General features: G+C 43.6%; 1 protein-coding gene across 3 annotated transcripts in view; it reads left to right on the top strand.

The window, feature by feature from the left end:
- Window positions 1–5679: 5679 nt before the first annotated feature.
- The window catches only part of TOM1L1 (target of myb1 like 1 membrane trafficking protein), a 59069-nt gene continuing 46122 nt past the window's right edge, over window positions 5680–18626 (top strand). For 2 of the 3 annotated variants that reach the window (XM_089478477.1, XM_089478469.1), the window contains exons 1-2: window positions 5680–5774; window positions 14168–14252. In XM_089478477.1, coding sequence (XP_089334603.1) covers window positions 5717–5774; window positions 14168–14252 — 143 coding nt within the window. In that variant the 5' untranslated portion in view covers window positions 5680–5716. The remainder of the gene's footprint in view (window positions 5775–14167; window positions 14253–18626) is intronic. The other variant, XM_089478488.1, reaches the window with a different exon arrangement.

Genomic DNA, 18626 nt, shown 5'->3' with positions numbered 1-18626 from the left:
AGGGTTGTGGCTGTGATGCAACTTTGTCCTTAATGATTCTGTTTTCCTCTTGCCCTTCACTTGTCCCACATATTAAAACTGTCCAAGCTGCAGATTAAGTTTTGATTTAGTGACACAATTGTGTCCATCAGTCATACCAGCATTCAGCAGTAGCCGGCAATCATGCTTTATGGCAGAGTTTCTACAAGGTGGTTAGCTCTGTTCGCAAGCATTGATGCCTTGTTAATGGCTCAAGTGGAATTTTGTAAGAATCTAACCCAATGGCACAAGCTTCTTTAAATGTGCTGCACCATTAAATTGCACATTGCAGATTAATCTGAGATCTCTTTCCTGTCACCACAGAAGAGGCCAGGCTTGGATCAGCAGGATCTGTTGCAGGAATCATAGTGCTCTGATCTTTGAATGCATAGGTGTCATGATTCATCTCTGTTTAGCAACATGTAAGAAGGGTTGTTTTTTCCTGGGGAGGGTAGGTAGAAAGCAGAGCTTGGACTATAGAGTTTTTGGACTATGAACACGTTTAATAACTATATAAATACAGCTTCCACAATTCCCCATGCTGAGTGAGGAATTCTGGGAGCTGCAGTCTAGGTGGAGGCCACTTCAAAACATATGTAAGGAGTTTTCAGGTTCATCTACATTTCTGGCAAATTTATTAGTTGCTCCTTAAGGGATTCCTGCTATAAGCAGTTATGTTAAATGTGCCTGTATATTTGGTTAGCTTTTAATTTATTTTATTTTTTGATTTGGAGCAGTTTCTTCACTTTAGAGCAAGGATGAACAACTGTGGCAGGTCCTGGAGGGGCTTGCATCATAGCTCCCTTCAGAAAATTTTGCTTTGCCTTGAAACACCTTCTAGGAAACATGGGGATGTTTTCATCATGTCTTTACGAGAAAATGGTTTTAGCAGGAAGCAAGTGGAAATCAATTCCTGGTCACTTCCTATTTTAAACAAGGACTCTCTTTGCCCCCAAACATCATGGAAATGCCCTTCACACCTTCTAGAGGGCATTTGGGAGGACAGATTGACCCGTGGGGGCTATGAAAGTGGCTCTGGAGGCTGCAGGGAGCCCACATGCCACACTTTGCCAACCCTACATTAGAGGAATAGTGACAGATGCTTTTCCCATACAACTGTCCTGCTCATTCACAAAATTGTACAAGGAGTCCAAACAGCAATGCCTTCCATTTGCAATATTCTTGTGTTTTCTCATGTCTCATCTTCTTCTTCTTTTTTCATAACAGAGGAAAAGGCAGAAGAGATGTGAAATATCTTTCATTTGATAGGGCAAGGAGCCCTTCTGTTCTCAACTGATACTGTACTTATCCCACAGCAGTCCGTCATTTTTGGAGCATTTGCTTTTCTCATCTCTGTCTGAAACAATATCCCTCTGTGTAATGTGCCAGCCTTCAACCTGCCATGCCAGATATGTCAACTGTTTTCTAGAGCATTGCCCTCAACGATGTCCAAGTCCTACATGTCAAATCTACAAAAAAGATGGATAACAAAGCCTTGAGCAACTCTTGTCCAGCTATTGTCTAGGCCTGCCATCTGGCCAGAAACTAAGCAGACAGCTTGGCCTGTTAGCAAGTCTTTGGTGTGCCCAAATAATCAGGTGCAGGGTTTGGTTTTTTTGTTTTGTCCTGGCATGGGGTTAAACAATTTGCATTGGTACAATAGTAAAGTGATGTATACTGATAACTAGAGAGTAAGTGTGATGTAGTGGTTTGAATGTTGGACTAGGACTCTGGGAGACCAGGGTTCAAATCCCTGCTCAACTACTGAAACACACTAGATGTCCTTCTACAAGTCACACTCTTTCAGCCTCAGAAGAAGACAAAGACAAACCTCTTCTGAACAAATCTTGCCAAGATAATTCTCTGATAGGTTCACTTTAGGGTCACAGTAGTTCAGAAATGACTTGAAGGCACAAGAATGTATATGCATGCTGTCTTTCTATCTGTATCTAAGGCTGCTTTGTCTGAGCATGTTGAAGTGATATTTTACTGAGTGTATTTTTAAAATAAAATAAAGTCACAATAATAATTCTAACAAGACTCAGGGGCTGTGCAGGGACGTAGCCAGGATTTTGGGAAGGGGGGGAGTTGGTTGCAGCGGTGCGCGCACATCATTCATTGTATTACAGCGCAGCTTCAGAAGGTGGGGGGTCTGAACCCCATGGACCCACTCCCCCAGCTACATCACTGGGCTGTGCAGACTGGCCATTAAGGCCAGACTGGGGGCGGAGTCAGGATGTGGAGCCCATACAACGCATGCTCCGACTGCCGTCATGGTGGCATGATGCTGCACGTTGCACCACAGGGTACATGGTGTCATAGCGCTCCTCTGGCGCTGTGTTTAGATGATGCAGCACCAAGGGAGCACCATAAAGCTGCGGCACGGTGGCTACGGTACCCTTTCCAGGTCACAAAAAGGAGCCACTTTTTGCAGCTCCTTTTTGTGGCCTGGAAAGGCCAGATCAGTACTGCAGCGTGCGGGGTTGTTATGGCCCCAATCTGGCAAAGATGGAGAGTGCTGCAGGTTGCTCCTTAGGGGTGCTCTGCCCAGTCCCTAATTTTCCATTACATTGTCTTTCCCCACTTAGGTCTCTCAGCATCCATAGTTCAGTTTGAAACATTCCTCTTGTGAAATCAAATGAACATATAAAAAATTTGACTGGCCAGACCAACCCCCCTCCCCCCTGCTTGCCTGCCTTTCTTTCTTGTTTTCTTTCACACACACACACACAAACACATACACAGAGAGAAAGGAAGAGTGACTTAGGTCCAAAGACCAAAGCACACTGTAGAAATAATGCAGTTTGAGACAGCTTTAACTGCCCTGGCTCAGTGCTAGGGAAGCCTGGGAATTGTAGTTTATTGTGGCACCAGAGCTCTCTGACAGAGGAGACTGAGTGTCTCACAAAACCACACTTCCCAGAATCCCCTAGCATTGAGGCATGGCAGTTAAAGAGGTCTCCAAATGGATTATTTCTGCAGAGTGTTTGGGACCTTAATAATTCACAAATTACCAGCTTCCCTAAACAAACAAAAAAAACCTCACCAACATGTAACCTCAAATAACTTGATAAAGCGACCTGGTCACTCGGTCTGTGTTAATGACTCTGAGTATGCGTGTGAATGTGTACTTGCATACACACACACACACACACACAATGATTAGTAACAGAAAGAGAATCAGCACCATCCTCCATAAATATGGAAATAATTCAGCATATAAGAAAAGACAGGTAAGTTCATCAAGAAATTACAGTATGTAAACCCCTCCGAAAAAACTTGCTGAGAAAACCCCATGAAATGGCCATAAATTGGAAATGACTTGGAAACATGCAACAATGGCAACAACAATATACAAGGAATAACAAGGTCCATTATTCTGGGCCAAGAAGAGCAAAGTGATACGTACAGTTCGATTTGTTTTTAAATTTTGGTGTTTATCATAATTTTTATATTTTTGGCCAACAGAGGTGGCCCAATACTCCCTTCCCACCATATCTTACAGCTTGAAGTAAAATATAAAATGGCGTCCCTTCCCCAGTCCATGTATTGGATGGTAATTCTTGCTTCAATGCTGCCAAATGGAATCATATCCTCCACCATACCGGGGCAGCAGATGGAAGATTACAGGGGTCTAGAAGAGTCTGTATGGGTTACATATTCCTGACCTCTAAGAGAGAAGGACTGTCAAAGAGTTCACAAGATATCTACCATTACAGTGGGCCCTTGTTATCTGCTGTGGTTTGGTTCCAGGACCACCCTCATGGATAACAAAAACCGTGGATGTTCAAGTCCCATTAAATACAATGGCATAGCAAAATGGTGTCCCTTATATACAATGGCAAAATCATGATTTGCTATTTGGAATTTATACTTTTTTGAATATTTTTAAGCCATGGATGCTTGAATCTGTGGATAAAAATTCTGTGGATAAGGAGGGCCATCTGGTTAATGGCAGGGTTGGTTCCTTTCTGGTAGTAGGAAATGCTCAAGGGCCTAAATGGTCTCATTCCTGACAGCTAGCCATCTCATCTTGCTGCCACTCTGGTTTCAGAGGTGTGGGTATTGTTCAGATATATTTCCAACAAGCTCTTGAAACTCACATATAAAAAGTGATCCTCGGGGGCCAGGATCAACCGCAATTCCCAGCTTCCCTAGCACTGAGCCAGGGCAGTTAAAGCGATCTCCAACTGGATTATTTCTGCAGTGTGTTTTGGACCTTGGCATCCAGTCAAAAGAATCCTGGGATGTGTAGTTTGGTGAGGCACCAGAACTTTTTGAAAACTTTGTGAACCTCCAAATCTCAGGATCCCATAGGCTGGAGCTACAGCACAAAAAGTGGTGTCAAGTGGCATCCTTTCTACAGTGTAGATGCACCCAGTAAATAGTCCAAGGCCTCATTCCCACTATGTTATAAACCAGTTTGCTAACTAGTTTGAAGTGGTTTAATTACCCTTGTTTGCACTTGAGCTGAATCACTGAAGTGGTTTGGCAAGGGCCCCCCTGCACTAGACCCATTTAACATGCATCTTTTTGATGCTCATTTTTTCTGCGTCTTTTGTAATAAATTGATTCAGTGCAAGTGTGAACGAGATGTCGATCCAAACTGATTTCCTCTGACGTGATCAGCGACCCGCGACCCGCAGAAGAGGGTCCATTTTGAATTGATTCGACAGGTGGGTTATTTTACAACAAGAAAATGCGATTGGGGCAAATGTAGTGTGAACCACACTCCGCTGTTGAACTGAACCATCAATTTGGATTGCAAACTGATTTATTTGTAAATGAGAATGAGGTCCATAAGTGACTTAGGCTTCAGGGAGCTGGAAAGCTCAGGAGAGCCAGAGCAACTGAATTGGGAACCGCAGCTACTCCTTCATACTGTATATAGCCCCACATTTAAATCTGTGGGCGCTCATGAGGCTGCATCCGCACTGCAGAAGTAATCCACTTTGACACCCCTTCAACTACCATGACTCAACGCACTGGAATTTTGGGAATTGTCCTTTCTGAGGGGAGAGACCTTGAGTCTTCTCCGTCAGAGAGAGCACTGGAGCCACAACAAAGTAGAAATCCCAGGATTCCACAGCATCAGGGTGACCAGCCAAAGCGGAGGACAACAGGCACCGCCACCAAATGTAGGAAAAGTCCAAGGGGGGGAGGGGGGATGTAGAAAAGCTGATGTCAATGCAAAAAAGAAGGCCAAAGCTCATGCTGCGAACTTTCTTTCTTCCAGTGAGTCTCAAGGGTGCTACAAGACCTCTCTAGAGACTGATTCTAGAGACTAACACGGCTATATCTTTGAATTCTACCACTCCTAGTTTACATGGGCATGAGCTTTACTACATGGTTGTTGTTCTTAAATCTTGGAATAAATATCAATGCCTGCTTCTTGGGCGTTGCTCCAACTGGGATTCCTCCTGGGGAGAAGAAGGCTGGAATGGAGGGCAGGTCCTGGTGGTCCCTCTGACTGCCCCATATAGCCCTGGCGCCAGCGGGGTTCAAGCGGTCTGGAAGTGGGCTGCGACTAGGCTGCTCCTCCTCCTCCTTCTTCTTTCCCACCTGGGCTTTGCCTCCTCCTCCTCCTGCTCCTCCTCCTCTTTCCCAGGTCTGGGCTCCTACTACTCAGCAGCAGCAAAACCAGCAGAAGGAGAAGGAAGAAGGCGGCACTGGCTGCTCCTGAGGCTGAAGCGCCGGAATGGCTTTCGGGAAGAGCCAGAAGGACCCCTTTGGCACCGCGGTGGGCTACCTGATAGGTAAGCTCCCCCCTCCAGACACACACAGGGAGGACACCAGCCGTCCTCCTTTTCCCGGACAGCCTCCTGCCAAGTCCAAAAGGCGCCCTCCCTTTGGAGAAGGACCCTGGCTGCCTCCGCACCGGAGGAGAACCTAAGGACCAAACCACACACACTGCAGATATAGTCCGGATTGGGACCACTTTAACTGCCCTGGCTCAATGGTATGGAACTCTGGGAACTCTAGTGTTTTTTGTGACGAGGGCACCAGAGTTCCCTTTCTCTCTCTCTCTCTCTCTCAGAGAGAAAAGGAAACGCCCCACAAACCCAGTCCCCAAGAATCCCCCTAAGGTTGAGCCAAGGCAGTTAAAGCGGTCTCAGTCTGGATTATTTCTGCGGTGTGTTTCGGACCTAACCCGGTGTGAGGTCACTCGAGCTGCCCGGGCTCCGTGCTGTGGAACTCTGGGAAAGGGCGTTGATTGTGGCATCAGAGCTTCGCTATATACAGTATCTGTATCTGTATATGTATGTATCACTTGGCTTGATCCGGAATACTAGCCCTTGTTGTTGTTACTCCTGGGAGATTGTGGTTGGTGTGGATGCCTTGGGCTTCGCTCTGGGGTCACAACCGACCCCCCTTCCCAGAATTCCATAGCATAGAGCCCGGGCAGTTGGAGTGGCCTTAAACCGGATTAGTTCCCCAGTGCTCAGGCAGCCTCTGAAACATGTTTGTAGTTGAAGGAGTGTTTGTGGCTTTTTATTTTGCCGTGTCCTCCACCTTCCCTTGGAATGGCCTCCATTTCCTGGGTGCCCTGTCCTCCTTTGAGGCGAGGAGGATCCCTGGGCAGAGGACCCTGGGAAAGGGCTGCTTGGCCTTTTCCCTCACTAGCCAAGCTGAAGAGAGCTAGCCTCAGAAGGGACCCCTAGCCTCCCTTTGGAGGGCCTGGTTCAACCTGGCTGCTGAGAAAGAAGCTGCCCCCCAAGACCCCCCTGGTTTCCATCGCCTGGGACTTTTCCAGTCCTGCCCACTGGGCTGGACTTCAGCTCCCATCGTCCACCACACCCTGGAACAGGGTGCTTCCCAGAGTGGGGAGGTCTCCTCCTTTGGGGGCTTTTACACAAAGGCTTGATAGTGCCTCAGTTGTATCTTCCTTCATGGCAAAATGAGCTTGGACTGGATGGCCCTTGGGGGTATCTTCCAACTCTATGGAGTTTATCACATGAAGGAAATCAGGAATTTATCCCCTGAATATCCTGGGGAAGTCGCATAATTCCCCGAAAGGATGTCACACAACACCACGCAAAACCCGCCATTAAAGTGGTCACAAAGAAGCATTAATAGTTTTTTGTGGGTTTTTCGGGCTCTGTGGCCATGTTCTAGAAGAGTTTATTCCTGACGTTTCACCAGCATCTGTGGCTGGCATCTTCAGAGAATGCCAGCCACTGATGCAGGCGAAACATCATAGAGTCATAGAGTTGGAAGAGACCACAAGGGCCATCCAGTCCAACCCCCTGCCATGCAGGAAATCCAGATCAAAGCATCCCTGACAGATGGCCATCCAGCCTCCGTTTGAAGACCTCCAAGGAAGGAGACTCCACTACACTCCGAGGAAGTTTGTTCCACTGTCAGACAGTCCTTACTGTCAGGAAATTCCTCCTAATGTTGAGGTGGAATCTCTTTTCCTGCAGCTTGCATCCATTGCTCCATGTCCTAGTCTCTGGAGCAGCAGAAAACAAGCTTGCTCCCTCCTCAATATGACATCCCTTCAAATATTTAAACAGGGCTATCATATCACCTCTTAACCTTCTTTTCTCCAGGCTAAACATCCCCAGCTCCCTAAGTCGTTCCTCATAGGGCAAGGTTTCAAGACCCTTCACCATTTTAGTTGCCCTCCTTTGGACACGCTCCAGTTTCTCAATGTCTTTTTTGAATTGTGGTGCCCAGAACTGGACACAATATTCCAGGTGGGGTCTGACCAGAGCAGAATATAGTGGCACTATTACTTCCCTTGATCTAGACACTATACTTCTATTGATGTAGCCTAAAATTGCATTGGCCTTATTAGCTGCCGCATCGCACTGTTGACTCATGTTCAACTTGTGGTCTACTTGGACTCCTAGATCCCTTTCACATGTTGTCTCCTTAAGCCAGGTGTCCCCCATCCTATATCTGTGCATTTCATTTTTTTGCCCTAAGTGCAATACCTTACATTTCTCCCTGTTGAAGTTCATTTTGTTAGCTCTGGCCCAGCTTTCTAGTCTATTCAGGTCATTTTGAATTTTGATCCTGTCCTCTGGAGTATTAGCTATTCCTCCGAATTTGTTGTCATCTGCAAATTTGATAAGTATTCCCCCAATTTTTCCTCCAAGTCATTGATAAAGATGTTGAATAACACTGGGCCCAGGACAGAGCCCTGTGGGACCCCACTGGTCACTTCTCTCTAGGATGAAAAGGAGCCATTGTTGAGCACCCTTTGGGTTCGGCCGGTCAACCAATTACAAATCCATGTAACAGTTACTTTGTCTAGCCCACATTTTACAAGCTTGTTTGCAAGAATGTCATGGGGAACTTTGTCAAAGGCCTTACTGAAATCAAGATATACTATATCCACAGCATTCCCTTCATCTACCAAGCTGGTAATTTTATCAAAAAAAGAGATCAGGTTTGTCTGGCATGACTTGTTTCTCTGAAACCTATGTTGACTTTTTGTGATTATGGAATTGCTTTCTAGATGTTCACAGACTCTCTGTTTAATTATCTGAATAAACTCTTCTAGAACATGGCCACAGAGCCCGAAAAACCCACAAAAAACTATGGATGTCAGCCATGAAAGTCTTTGACTTCACAAAGAAGCATTAACTCACATCTTTTTACTTTCAGGATTTCAGCGACAGTGCATTTCCGATATCACTTTATTTGCACAAGTGCATGTGATAATCATTCCCACAGTTACTCGCCATTTTTGCTCTGTTTGTGGGACGCTTTAAGTGTGCTTTACTCTCTCTTTAATGCCGAAATTAGCCCCAGTGTGATAAACTTCATATGACTCTTGTTTCTATGACCAGAATGGTATACCTTGACTTGTTAGTTAGTTTTCTAACCTGCTTTCCTCTGGCATGTTCAAAAGGCACACCTGGGATGCATCCACACTGGAGAAATAATGTGGTTTGACACCACTTGAACTGCCCTGGCTCAAGGCTATGGAATTCTGGGAATGGTAGTTGTGGCACCAGGGGCAGCCCTGGTTTCCAATCTGCTCCCCATGTTTACCACCACACATTGGGATAAGAAGGAGAGTGGCTGGCCCAAGGTGACTTGTGTGTCTCAGTCACACAAATCACAGCTTATCTCTTGAACTTTGGGAACAGCTTTGAAAGAAAGAGTGGCCTCAGGCTGTTTCAGTAACAAAGCAGAGGGCAGACAGCGTTTTGTGGCACCTGTTGTTGTTTGCTGTCCCATTGAGTTTAACTTCTCAGGGCAACTTATGAATGGGAGACCTCCAAGATGGCTGGTCATCTACCACCCAGTTCAGGTCTTGCAAACTCATTCTTGCTGCCTTCTGCTTTACTGAGCATTTTAATCTTTTTCAGTGAGTCACCTTATCTCATGATATCTCCAAAGTGCAACAGTTTCAGTTTCGGACATTATCAGACAAGGGAAATTGGAAGTATAATCCAATGGCAATCCGAACACAATAATGGGGTTTAATGTTATTGCGTGATAGACTACCACATGCAATTTCGGGCAATGGGAAGTCAGTTCGAATGCAATTCGAATTCACGTAAATTCACTGAACTAGCAAATTCACGTGAATGTGTTCTGGCCCTACTTTCTTTTCATTCGAAATTAAGAGAAATTCCTCCTGTGTGATAAACTCCATAGTCTTCTAGGGAGAGTTCAGGCCAGATTTGCCCTAGGATTTGCTCTTGCTCTAGGATTTGCTCTTGTCTTTTTGGCAGTCCATGATATCCAAAGAACTCGCCCCCAGTAGCACATTTCAAATGAGTTGATTCTGTCTCTCAAAGGTGGGTTATAGACTGCCGCTTTGCGGCGGTCTCCCGCCGGCGGCATTTGCTCCGTGAGGGAGCTGCAGCAGCCACACCGCACAGCTCCCGCGCGGAGCAAAAAAGAAGCTCCATTTTGGAGCTTCTTTTTGCGGCGCCTCTATGACGTCGCAAGGCGCCTGGGGCGGACTCACGATGTCATAGACGCCGCGCGACGTCCGGACGCACAGCGTCCGATATGTAAAGATGGCGGCGCCCGTATGAACAGGGCGCCGCCATCTTGTATGTATTCTATACGTACTAGGGTTAGGGGGGTGCGGAAGCACCGCCCCTTCCTAACCCTAGTACGTATAGAATACGTACTAAATGGCGGTGTGTAACCCGCCAAAGTTTTCTTCCCTGTCCAGCTTTCAGAAAACTGTAATACTGTGACATGGATGATCCTGATTTTGGTGTTCAATGATATGTCTTTACACTTGAGGGGCTTGGCTAGTTCCTTCAGATCTGTCCTTCCTAAAAGTAAAAAGGTGTCATTTTTGTCCACTTTCTATTCACTTTATTTTTGCGATATTGCTATTCAGTAGAAAAGTCATATGAAAATCATCCCACGTTTGCAGGTTTTTTTCTACTTCCCACTTCTGAGCAGGATTCGTCTAGTGTGATAAGGTCCTGTGTTGATTTGTGACTGAGCCACGAGAGCCAGCATTGCATAGTGGTTTGAGCACTGGACTGTGACTCTGGAAAACAGGGTTCAAATCCCCACTTGGCTATGAAACTCACTGGGTTACCTTGGGCAAGTCACACTCTCTCAGCCTCAGAGAATGGCAGTGGCAAACTCACTCCAAACAAATCTTGCCAAGAAAACCTCATGGCCGTAGGGTTGCCGTAAGTCATAAACAAAGGCACACACCACCACCTACAATAGCAACATGGTATTGAAAATCTTTAACTATTTCAGTGTCTTCATTACCTCCTTTAAAGTTGTCTGATTCATCTGTAATCATTATTTTTATAACCCCATTTTTTTTAAAAAAAAAGACAAAGGGCCTGAACAGACAGGCCAAAATAAAGCTGCTTTGGGTCACTTTGGAGGTATGCTATTTAAATGACACACACATCTTAAGAAGCCAGAAGCTGCGCCAAACCTGTGTTCCAGTCCTTAGGACTGGAGTGTGGCTTTGGCACAGCTTCCTGCCTCTTAGGACACATGCAGCATTTAAACAGCATGCTTCCAAAGTGACTTGAAGCAGCTTTATTTTGGCCTGTCTGTCCAGGCTCTAAGCCATTTATTTTAGCATGATCTTGTATTACAGATTACCATCCATTTTCTCAGATATATTAATGGAGTACAATACTACTCCATTAATGTATCTGAATAATAGTTCAGACGGTCTGTATTATTCCACCATAGCTAAAACAATTGAACCTTTGCTAAGATTAACAAGCTTTCTACATTGTGAACCTCTGTGGAAGTGGGGTTGTGAGATGTGAAAGTTTATGCTTTAATAAAATGTCGGGTCTTAAAAATTTTCTGAGGAATCTTTTGTTTAGACTTCTGGATGACACTCTCGTGAAGCTGTTGATATTTTTCAGTCACTCCTGACATTTGTATTCAACAACTGCATCAGTCACTGTTGTCATGGAGGGGAGGGTTTTTTTGGGTTGGAGACACCAATTTCATCCTCAAACAATGGTGGGGTACAGACCGCCAAAAAGAGGTGCCTCCCCAGCACCTCTCTCTGCTGCGCAGCTGCACCACAGCATACAAATTGTGCGGCACACTTGTGCAGCAATGAAGGAGCTCCCAAAAGTGGCTCCTATTTGCGGTGCTGCAAAGCGCCAAAGATGGCGTAGTTATGTCGCAGCTGCGCAGGGTTGTGGGGCGTGTGCATGTGCCGCCCCGAGGCAACCCTAGCATGTCGTGGACGCACCACAAAGGGCCCATCTGGACAGGGCCAATATTTGCTTGTTGCTCTTCTGTCATGTTACCCCAGCCACTGTCTAATGAACAGAAATTGAACAGCTGCATTTTTCTTCTGTTGCTGTATCTCACTTCCACTGTCAGGAGAAGCTTTCCTGTTTCTGCTACTGCTAGGGAAAGCCTAGGAGCTCTGTTTGCATTGGGGGAAAGGCAAACAAATGGGTGGCATCCTTATATCTATCCGGGAGGTCAAAGCTCCCTGTAGAGAACTTTATTTATTTCATTTATATGCTGCCTTTCTCCCAGAAAGGGACCCAAAGTGGCTTGCAGTACAAATTAAAAATAATTAAAATAATTTCACTAAGGCAATATAAAATTACACTAAGCATTCAAAGGTTAAAAAACATAACTCAGGAGCAGAGGAGCAGGAGAATCTTTTTCCATGGCTGCTCTGAACTCGATTCAGCAGAACAAAAGACCACTTAGGCTTTCCTAAATTAGCTTACTTGCTAATTAGCTTACTTGCTGTTCACCGCTATGATCTTTTGAATAGCGGTATATAAATAAAACAAATTATTATTATTATTAATTATTTCCTAATTTGGCAGTACAGTTTCACTGTTTATGGTCATTGCAGACTATGTGGAGTACTTACTCCTTGTGGCATTAATTTTAATTATTATTATTTTATTTATTGTATTTATTTTTTCATTATTATGTCTTTCTCTCCTTAATGGGACTCAAGGCAGCTAACAACATTTTAAACAATACAGGTTAAAAACACTACACAAGTTAAAAGAAGGTATAAAATATACAGTTAAAAATTCATATATTAAAATAATAGAAGGCATTAAGGCAACAAAAATAAAGTCTATATACAGACCTTTAAAAACATCAAAACCAACACCACATTGCATTAAGGACCCAACTTCAATAGTAGATAGAGGCCTGGTTTTAATCTTCCTCTGGAAGGAGAGCAAGGATGAGGTCATCATGGCTTCTCTGGGGAGGGAGTTCCAAAGTCTGGGAGCAGCCACCAAGAAGACCCTCTGCCTTGTTCCCACACCAAATGAGTTAGAGAAGGTGGTGGGTCAGAGAGGAGAGCCTCTCCAGATTATTTTAAAACCCTAATGGGCTCACAGTCCTTCAAGTAATTTTTACTGCCTTGCATAACAAATGAAGTCTGGAGGAGCATGGTTAGCTTCCTGCAGTTTGTTATTACAGTGGACCCTTGTTATACGCTGGGGTTTGGTTCCAAGATCCCCCGTGGATAACAAAATCCATGGATGCTCAGGTCCCATTAAATATAATGACATAGCAAAATGGTGCCCCTTATAAAAAATGGAAAATCAAGGTTTGATATTTGAAATGTATACTTTTTTTTGAACATTTTCAAACCGTGGATGCTTGAATCCGTGTTTAAAAAATCCGTGTATAAGAAGGGCCGACTGTACACAGAACACACTACTTGTCTTCCTGCTCCTTTCTCTCCCAAGTGTGTGTCTTGATATAGAACAAGATCATGGGGACATGCTGGATTAGCATTCTGAACAGTCAGCACTGTCCAGTGGCAAGAAGTGGTGGGAGTTGTAGTCCAACATATCTAAGAGGGTGCATGTCTGCTTTAAAATATTGTTAAATTGTGACTTCCAGTTTCATCTCTGAAGTGTCAGAATGAATTTGTACATTTCCCCTTGCCTATGCATCCTTTGTGTTAACTGAGGTGGGCTGGAGTAACTACCCCTAAACCTGTAGTCAAAATAATTAGTGTGTGCATATATGTTGGACCCCCCCCCCCCGCACTGAATTGGTGTTGGAGCGACATGCATTATTTTGTTCCTCTTTGGGTTCCTTGGTTGTGTAAGTAAGCTATCTAATTTTATTCATTGTATTAATTGACTTCTTTTATATTGCTTCTTTCCTCTAAATTGCTAGACTCTAGTGAGCTTGTCAATAGAGATACATGATTTTCCTCTACACCAGTGTTTCTCAACCTTCCTAATGCCATGACCCTTTAATACAGATCATCATGTTGTGGTGACCCTCAACCATAAAATTATTTTTGTTGCTACCATCAGAAATATGTGTTTTCTAATGGTCTTAGGCAACCCTGGTGAAAGGGTTGTTCAACCCCCAGGTTGAGAACCGCTGCTCTACACTATTGATGGTACCTAACAACCCACTCCTCAGACTTCCATGCATCCTTTGTGAGCATCCTCCAAGCTATTCAGTATTTCAGAGAAACTTTATATTGAAAGTCCATTGAATTTCTTCTTCTAAAATTAGCCTTCCACTTTACTTGTGCATTGGTGTCAAGTAGTGGTTGTTACTCCCATGGAAGGACATCTTTTTTGCCATGTCTCTAGGCAATTTGGAAAATGTTCTCTTTAAATAAAAACCTCTCCATTTAAGGCATTCTAAATGAGCTTATTATACTGTATATGGGCATTGCATTATTAGCATTCATTAAAAGAAATTTTCTCTGCAGAAAAGGCTACTTTTGGAGCCCTACAGACAGAAGAATGGGGTCAGTTCATGCATATCTGTGACATCATCAACACAACAGAGCAAGGGTAAGTTGACTGATTGCCTTTAGAAACTTTGCATGGGATTTGGGGTTTTTTAATAAGTTATAGTTACCTCCTCCAATGCAGAATGTTTGATGATGATGATGATAGAGATAAAGGGTGTTTTTCCCTCTGGAAACTCTTTTGACCTATATTGATTTGCTGTCTGTGTGCATGCAGTCTTAAAATACAAAGTTGGGATTTCTGAGCTGGCCATGCTAGTTGGGGATTCTGGGATGTAGTTTATTTAAAAAGTAGTTTCCCAAACTCATTAAAATTCTGTAAAGGCTTAGATCAAAGCTGTGGCAAATTCTGATCTAGCTAAAATTCAGCAGGTCACTATTGGTAATTTCACATATTGGCAAGTGCATCTTTTTCAGGGCATGTTAGGACTGCCAAGTTTCACTCAGCTTGGGTAACTCTACCTTTAACCTGAATTTGTTTAACAGCAAATACCAAGTGAAAATGTAGTATTTATTTCCACTTTGTAAAAAGTTTCACTGTAAATTCCTGCTAAAGGATGCAGCTACAAACCCCAGTTTATAAGTTGGGAAACCAACTCTGAGTGCATGTGCATTAAGGAGCTGCACCTAGTCATGGTGCATGTCTTTCTATGGAAGCTGAAAGCACACATTTGTTGTACATGAGTATTACATTAGCTGTACATAGCAATGTGTGTGGTACAGAACCTGCACAATATAATTATCTACACCTGACTGTTTCAAAATAGAGTCCTGTGGCACCTCAGTGGTGTAAGGTCAAAATAGAATTTTTGACCTAGCTGGGGTAGAGCCATTGAATCAGTTGCTCAATGATAAATCAATAGGTATGTAAATCTCATTGATTAGATCTACTCGAGAGTAGCAAAAATCATTATAGGATGAGCATTTGTGGATTGTAGCCCACTTAATCAGATTCATGAAGTATAATCTAGTATTTGATTCTAGTACATTACCAAAAGTGTCCAATTGGGATAACAGTTTCTTATCACATTACAAGTAATAATTGGCTTATCCAGTGTCAGGTTGTTTCTGTTATCAACAACAGTTTGATGAATGGTCAGTGTTAATGATGTAATGCCACTATCAGTAGTCTCTAAATTTCATTTCCCTCTGGCCTCACTGTTTACTGTTCTACCTCCTAACAGGTATACATAAAGTCCATACTCCATGTACTGTAAATTTATGTTCCTGTTCAGGGAGGTTCACACCAAAATAAAATAGGGCTTCAACAGAGCTCCTTGTTTTTAGTTTCAACAGACATGACTAGCCCTTTGGAAATTTTAGAAGAGAAAATGTGAAGCAATCCCAAAGTAATTTTAACTGCAAACATTGTTATGAACTTGGTTGGTTTCTGGCATTTTTATTGGCATAACCAACAGCAATTTCTTCATCAAATAATAGGGTTTGTTGCTGAACATTTATGTAAACAGCAATGAAAAAAGTAGAACAGTGATGGAATTCAGAGGCTAATATTAAGTCTGTAATCTTAAACCCACTGGCCAAGATATGTTCTGTTGAAATAACTGGGAATTGTTTATTATATGGTCTCAGTGGTTGTATTCCACAGATCTAGGGTATAGACAAATTTGGAAAATCTGAGGAAAGACAGTATTCTCTATATAGAAACCTAGAAGAAGGATAGCAGAAAGGAAAAAGTTAATTTCTTAAATCCATTGGCTGAGATGATATTTCTTAATAACATTGGGTATCCCACCCTTCATTCAAAGAGCTCAGAGCAGCCCTTTCCTTCTCACAATAATCCTGTGAATTAGGCGAGCCTGAAAGAAAGAGGCTGAGGATTTGAACCCAAACTGTTCTTAGGCTTCACTGTTTAAATTGCCAAAATCTCTCTGAAGTAAGGTGTATGGGGACTTTAACATAAAATGTTGAACTTTAGGCATGTCATTAGCAAACAGGAATGATGTTGGTTCCATGTCTGATCACAAACACATCCTGAGATAATTAAAGAATGAACTGCCTTGAAAAATTAAGAAGTGCAATTAGGACCAATACTGGTTCGGTCTGAGTTTCAAAATAGTCCAATAATGGTATTTATAATGATGCATGAGGCAGCCCTGTTTCTCTCTGGTGGATCACTCCTAGATTCCAGAAGTCAGACATGTCAGGTTACATCCAGAACATTCCTAAGCACTCTGTTCTGTACTCCACATATGACAATTCTTACCAACATATCACTTCTATATAGGAAACCCGTGTATCCCACAAAACTTATCAGAGGTGCATAAGTAGGGTTGCCATATCCCGCCGGGGGGCGGGACTTTCCCAGGTTTGGACCGGTCATCACGGTCCCGCCCCAGTTTGGCCTTTGTCCCAGCCCCCACCCCGGGCGCCGCTGAAGGAGGCTATGGGCCTCTCGCAGGGCCTTTGGCCTCTCGCAGGGCCTTTGGCCTCTCATGCTCTTCCGTGGGGCCTCAGGCGCCGCGCGGCGCCTCTTGTGTGCTCGCGGTGGCCGCTTGCACAGGGCAGGGCTGCTCATGCGGCTGCTATGGTCAGGAGGAGGTGGGCAAGGGGGGCAAGCGGCAGGCAAGAGGGGGCAAGCGGTGGGCGGGGGGCAAGCGGTGGGCAAGGGGGGGCAAGAGGGGGCAATTGTCTATAGAAGCCTCAGAAACATGCATTTATATTAACATTTTTTTAAAAAATCAGTAAATTTTTTCTCATGTCCTCCATTTTTTTTAAAAGTGTCCTCCATTTGAAAATTTTGTCCTACACTTGTCCCGGTTTGGAGGTCCTGACTTATGGCAACCCTATGCATAAGAGACTTTTTTCACACATGTGGGAGGCAACTTCATTTTGCCTGTAGTAAGGTAGAACAGAATGCATGTGTTCATGTCACAAGATTCTGACACAATGAAAGTTCACCACAAGTGAGGCACACAATTGAAACAACACCCTAAGTTTTGCCTGTTTCTTCTGCAAAGGGAAAACTTAGGTTGTTTCTTTACCGTATACATGTGTATGTTTGCTGGAAAGCAAATCCCATTCTATTTAGTAGAACTTGGTCTTAAGTAAGTGTGCATAGGATTGCAGCATTTTATTTATTTAGCGAATGTACACTCTGTCCTTCAGTCAAAAAATGTTTCAGGGATGGTTACAAAAATCTTAAAAGTCTCCATATAATGGCTTTAAGAGGTGAAAGAGCTCTTTGTCTGTGTCAGCCCAGTGGCTATCCCTTTCATAGTTCAAACTGTGGCTCTGTTGCTGGGCATCTGTACATTTTTTCTGACACCAGAATGATAGCCACTTAGCCAGTGGAGACATGCCAAGTGGCCTGCTATTTTCTCAGTAAGAGAGAAAATTCCCCTCTGCTGGAACAGATAAATTACATAGCCAAAGGCTGGCCACTTTGCAGCAAAATGGTCATGATCTTATGTGTTGCTTGATCTCTAACTTTTAATTTAGATGGGCAACAAAGATATCCTTCATTAAGCAAAGAGTCATCAGCGCCAGCTGGCTCAGGTTGCATTGTAAACGAAGAGCTCTCTGATTAAAAAGATCGCAGCTCTTGTTAAGAAGATGTTCTTATTGATCTTAACAGTTCTTTTAAGGTTTGTGTCACGATCTGTGGTGGTTAATGCCTCCAGAAAATGAGTGTGTTGCCCTTGCTACTCTGTCCTCTCCCCCATTCATGACTGGCCAAGTCAATGGCACTATGTCTTTCCTCACTTCTATATATCCAAAGCCTCTCCTCCCTATTCAATCCCAGTTCTGCCCTTTAGGTTTCATCACATTTCACATAATAGCTAAATGGAGTCTCTGTTTTATGATTGATAGATAGACTGATAACATCTGTGTCCTGCTCTACAGCTTGAAAGGCTCTAGCAGCAGTTTATGTATCCATAATAGAATAATAGAAATCTTAAGAATTAGGAGAGGCTACAGGGGCCATCTAATGCAACTCCCTGGCATGCATTGTTCATTTTTCATTCCAGCATGGCATATTCAAGGCAAGGAACCATGTTTTCTCCTTGCTTCTGCCACACCCTATATATGAATGTATAAATAGATGCACAGTATACATGGAAGGCCATCCACCCTCCCACCCCCATATTTCAACTACGTAAGAGGTGGAGTACAGCTGTTTTGTCTTCTCACATGCAGAGAAATTACCTAGATTGTTTTGAAGTATCCTATAATTAGACTGGAAAACAGCCAATCTGCTGCTAACACCCCTAGCCTTGCATAATTTGTCACAGGATTTTTGATAGGGTAATATGATGTTATTAGCAATTGGCCCTGCTGAATGGGAGAGACAATTTGGGCAATGGCTCTTTTAAATGAAGTTGATCTGATGCAAGAATGAAGGCAGAGTTAGATCTATGAAATATACCTCATTTGATTGTTGGGTCATGCCATGAGA

This window comes from Sceloporus occidentalis, unplaced genomic scaffold (assembly GCF_023333645.1).
Source record: "Sceloporus occidentalis isolate IW3139 unplaced genomic scaffold, rSceOcc1.0.p SCAF_1, whole genome shotgun sequence".
Lineage (NCBI taxonomy): Eukaryota > Metazoa > Chordata > Lepidosauria > Squamata > Phrynosomatidae > Sceloporus > Sceloporus occidentalis.
Note: the sequence above shows the minus strand (reverse complement) of the source record. Positions and strands in the feature narration are given on the sequence as shown.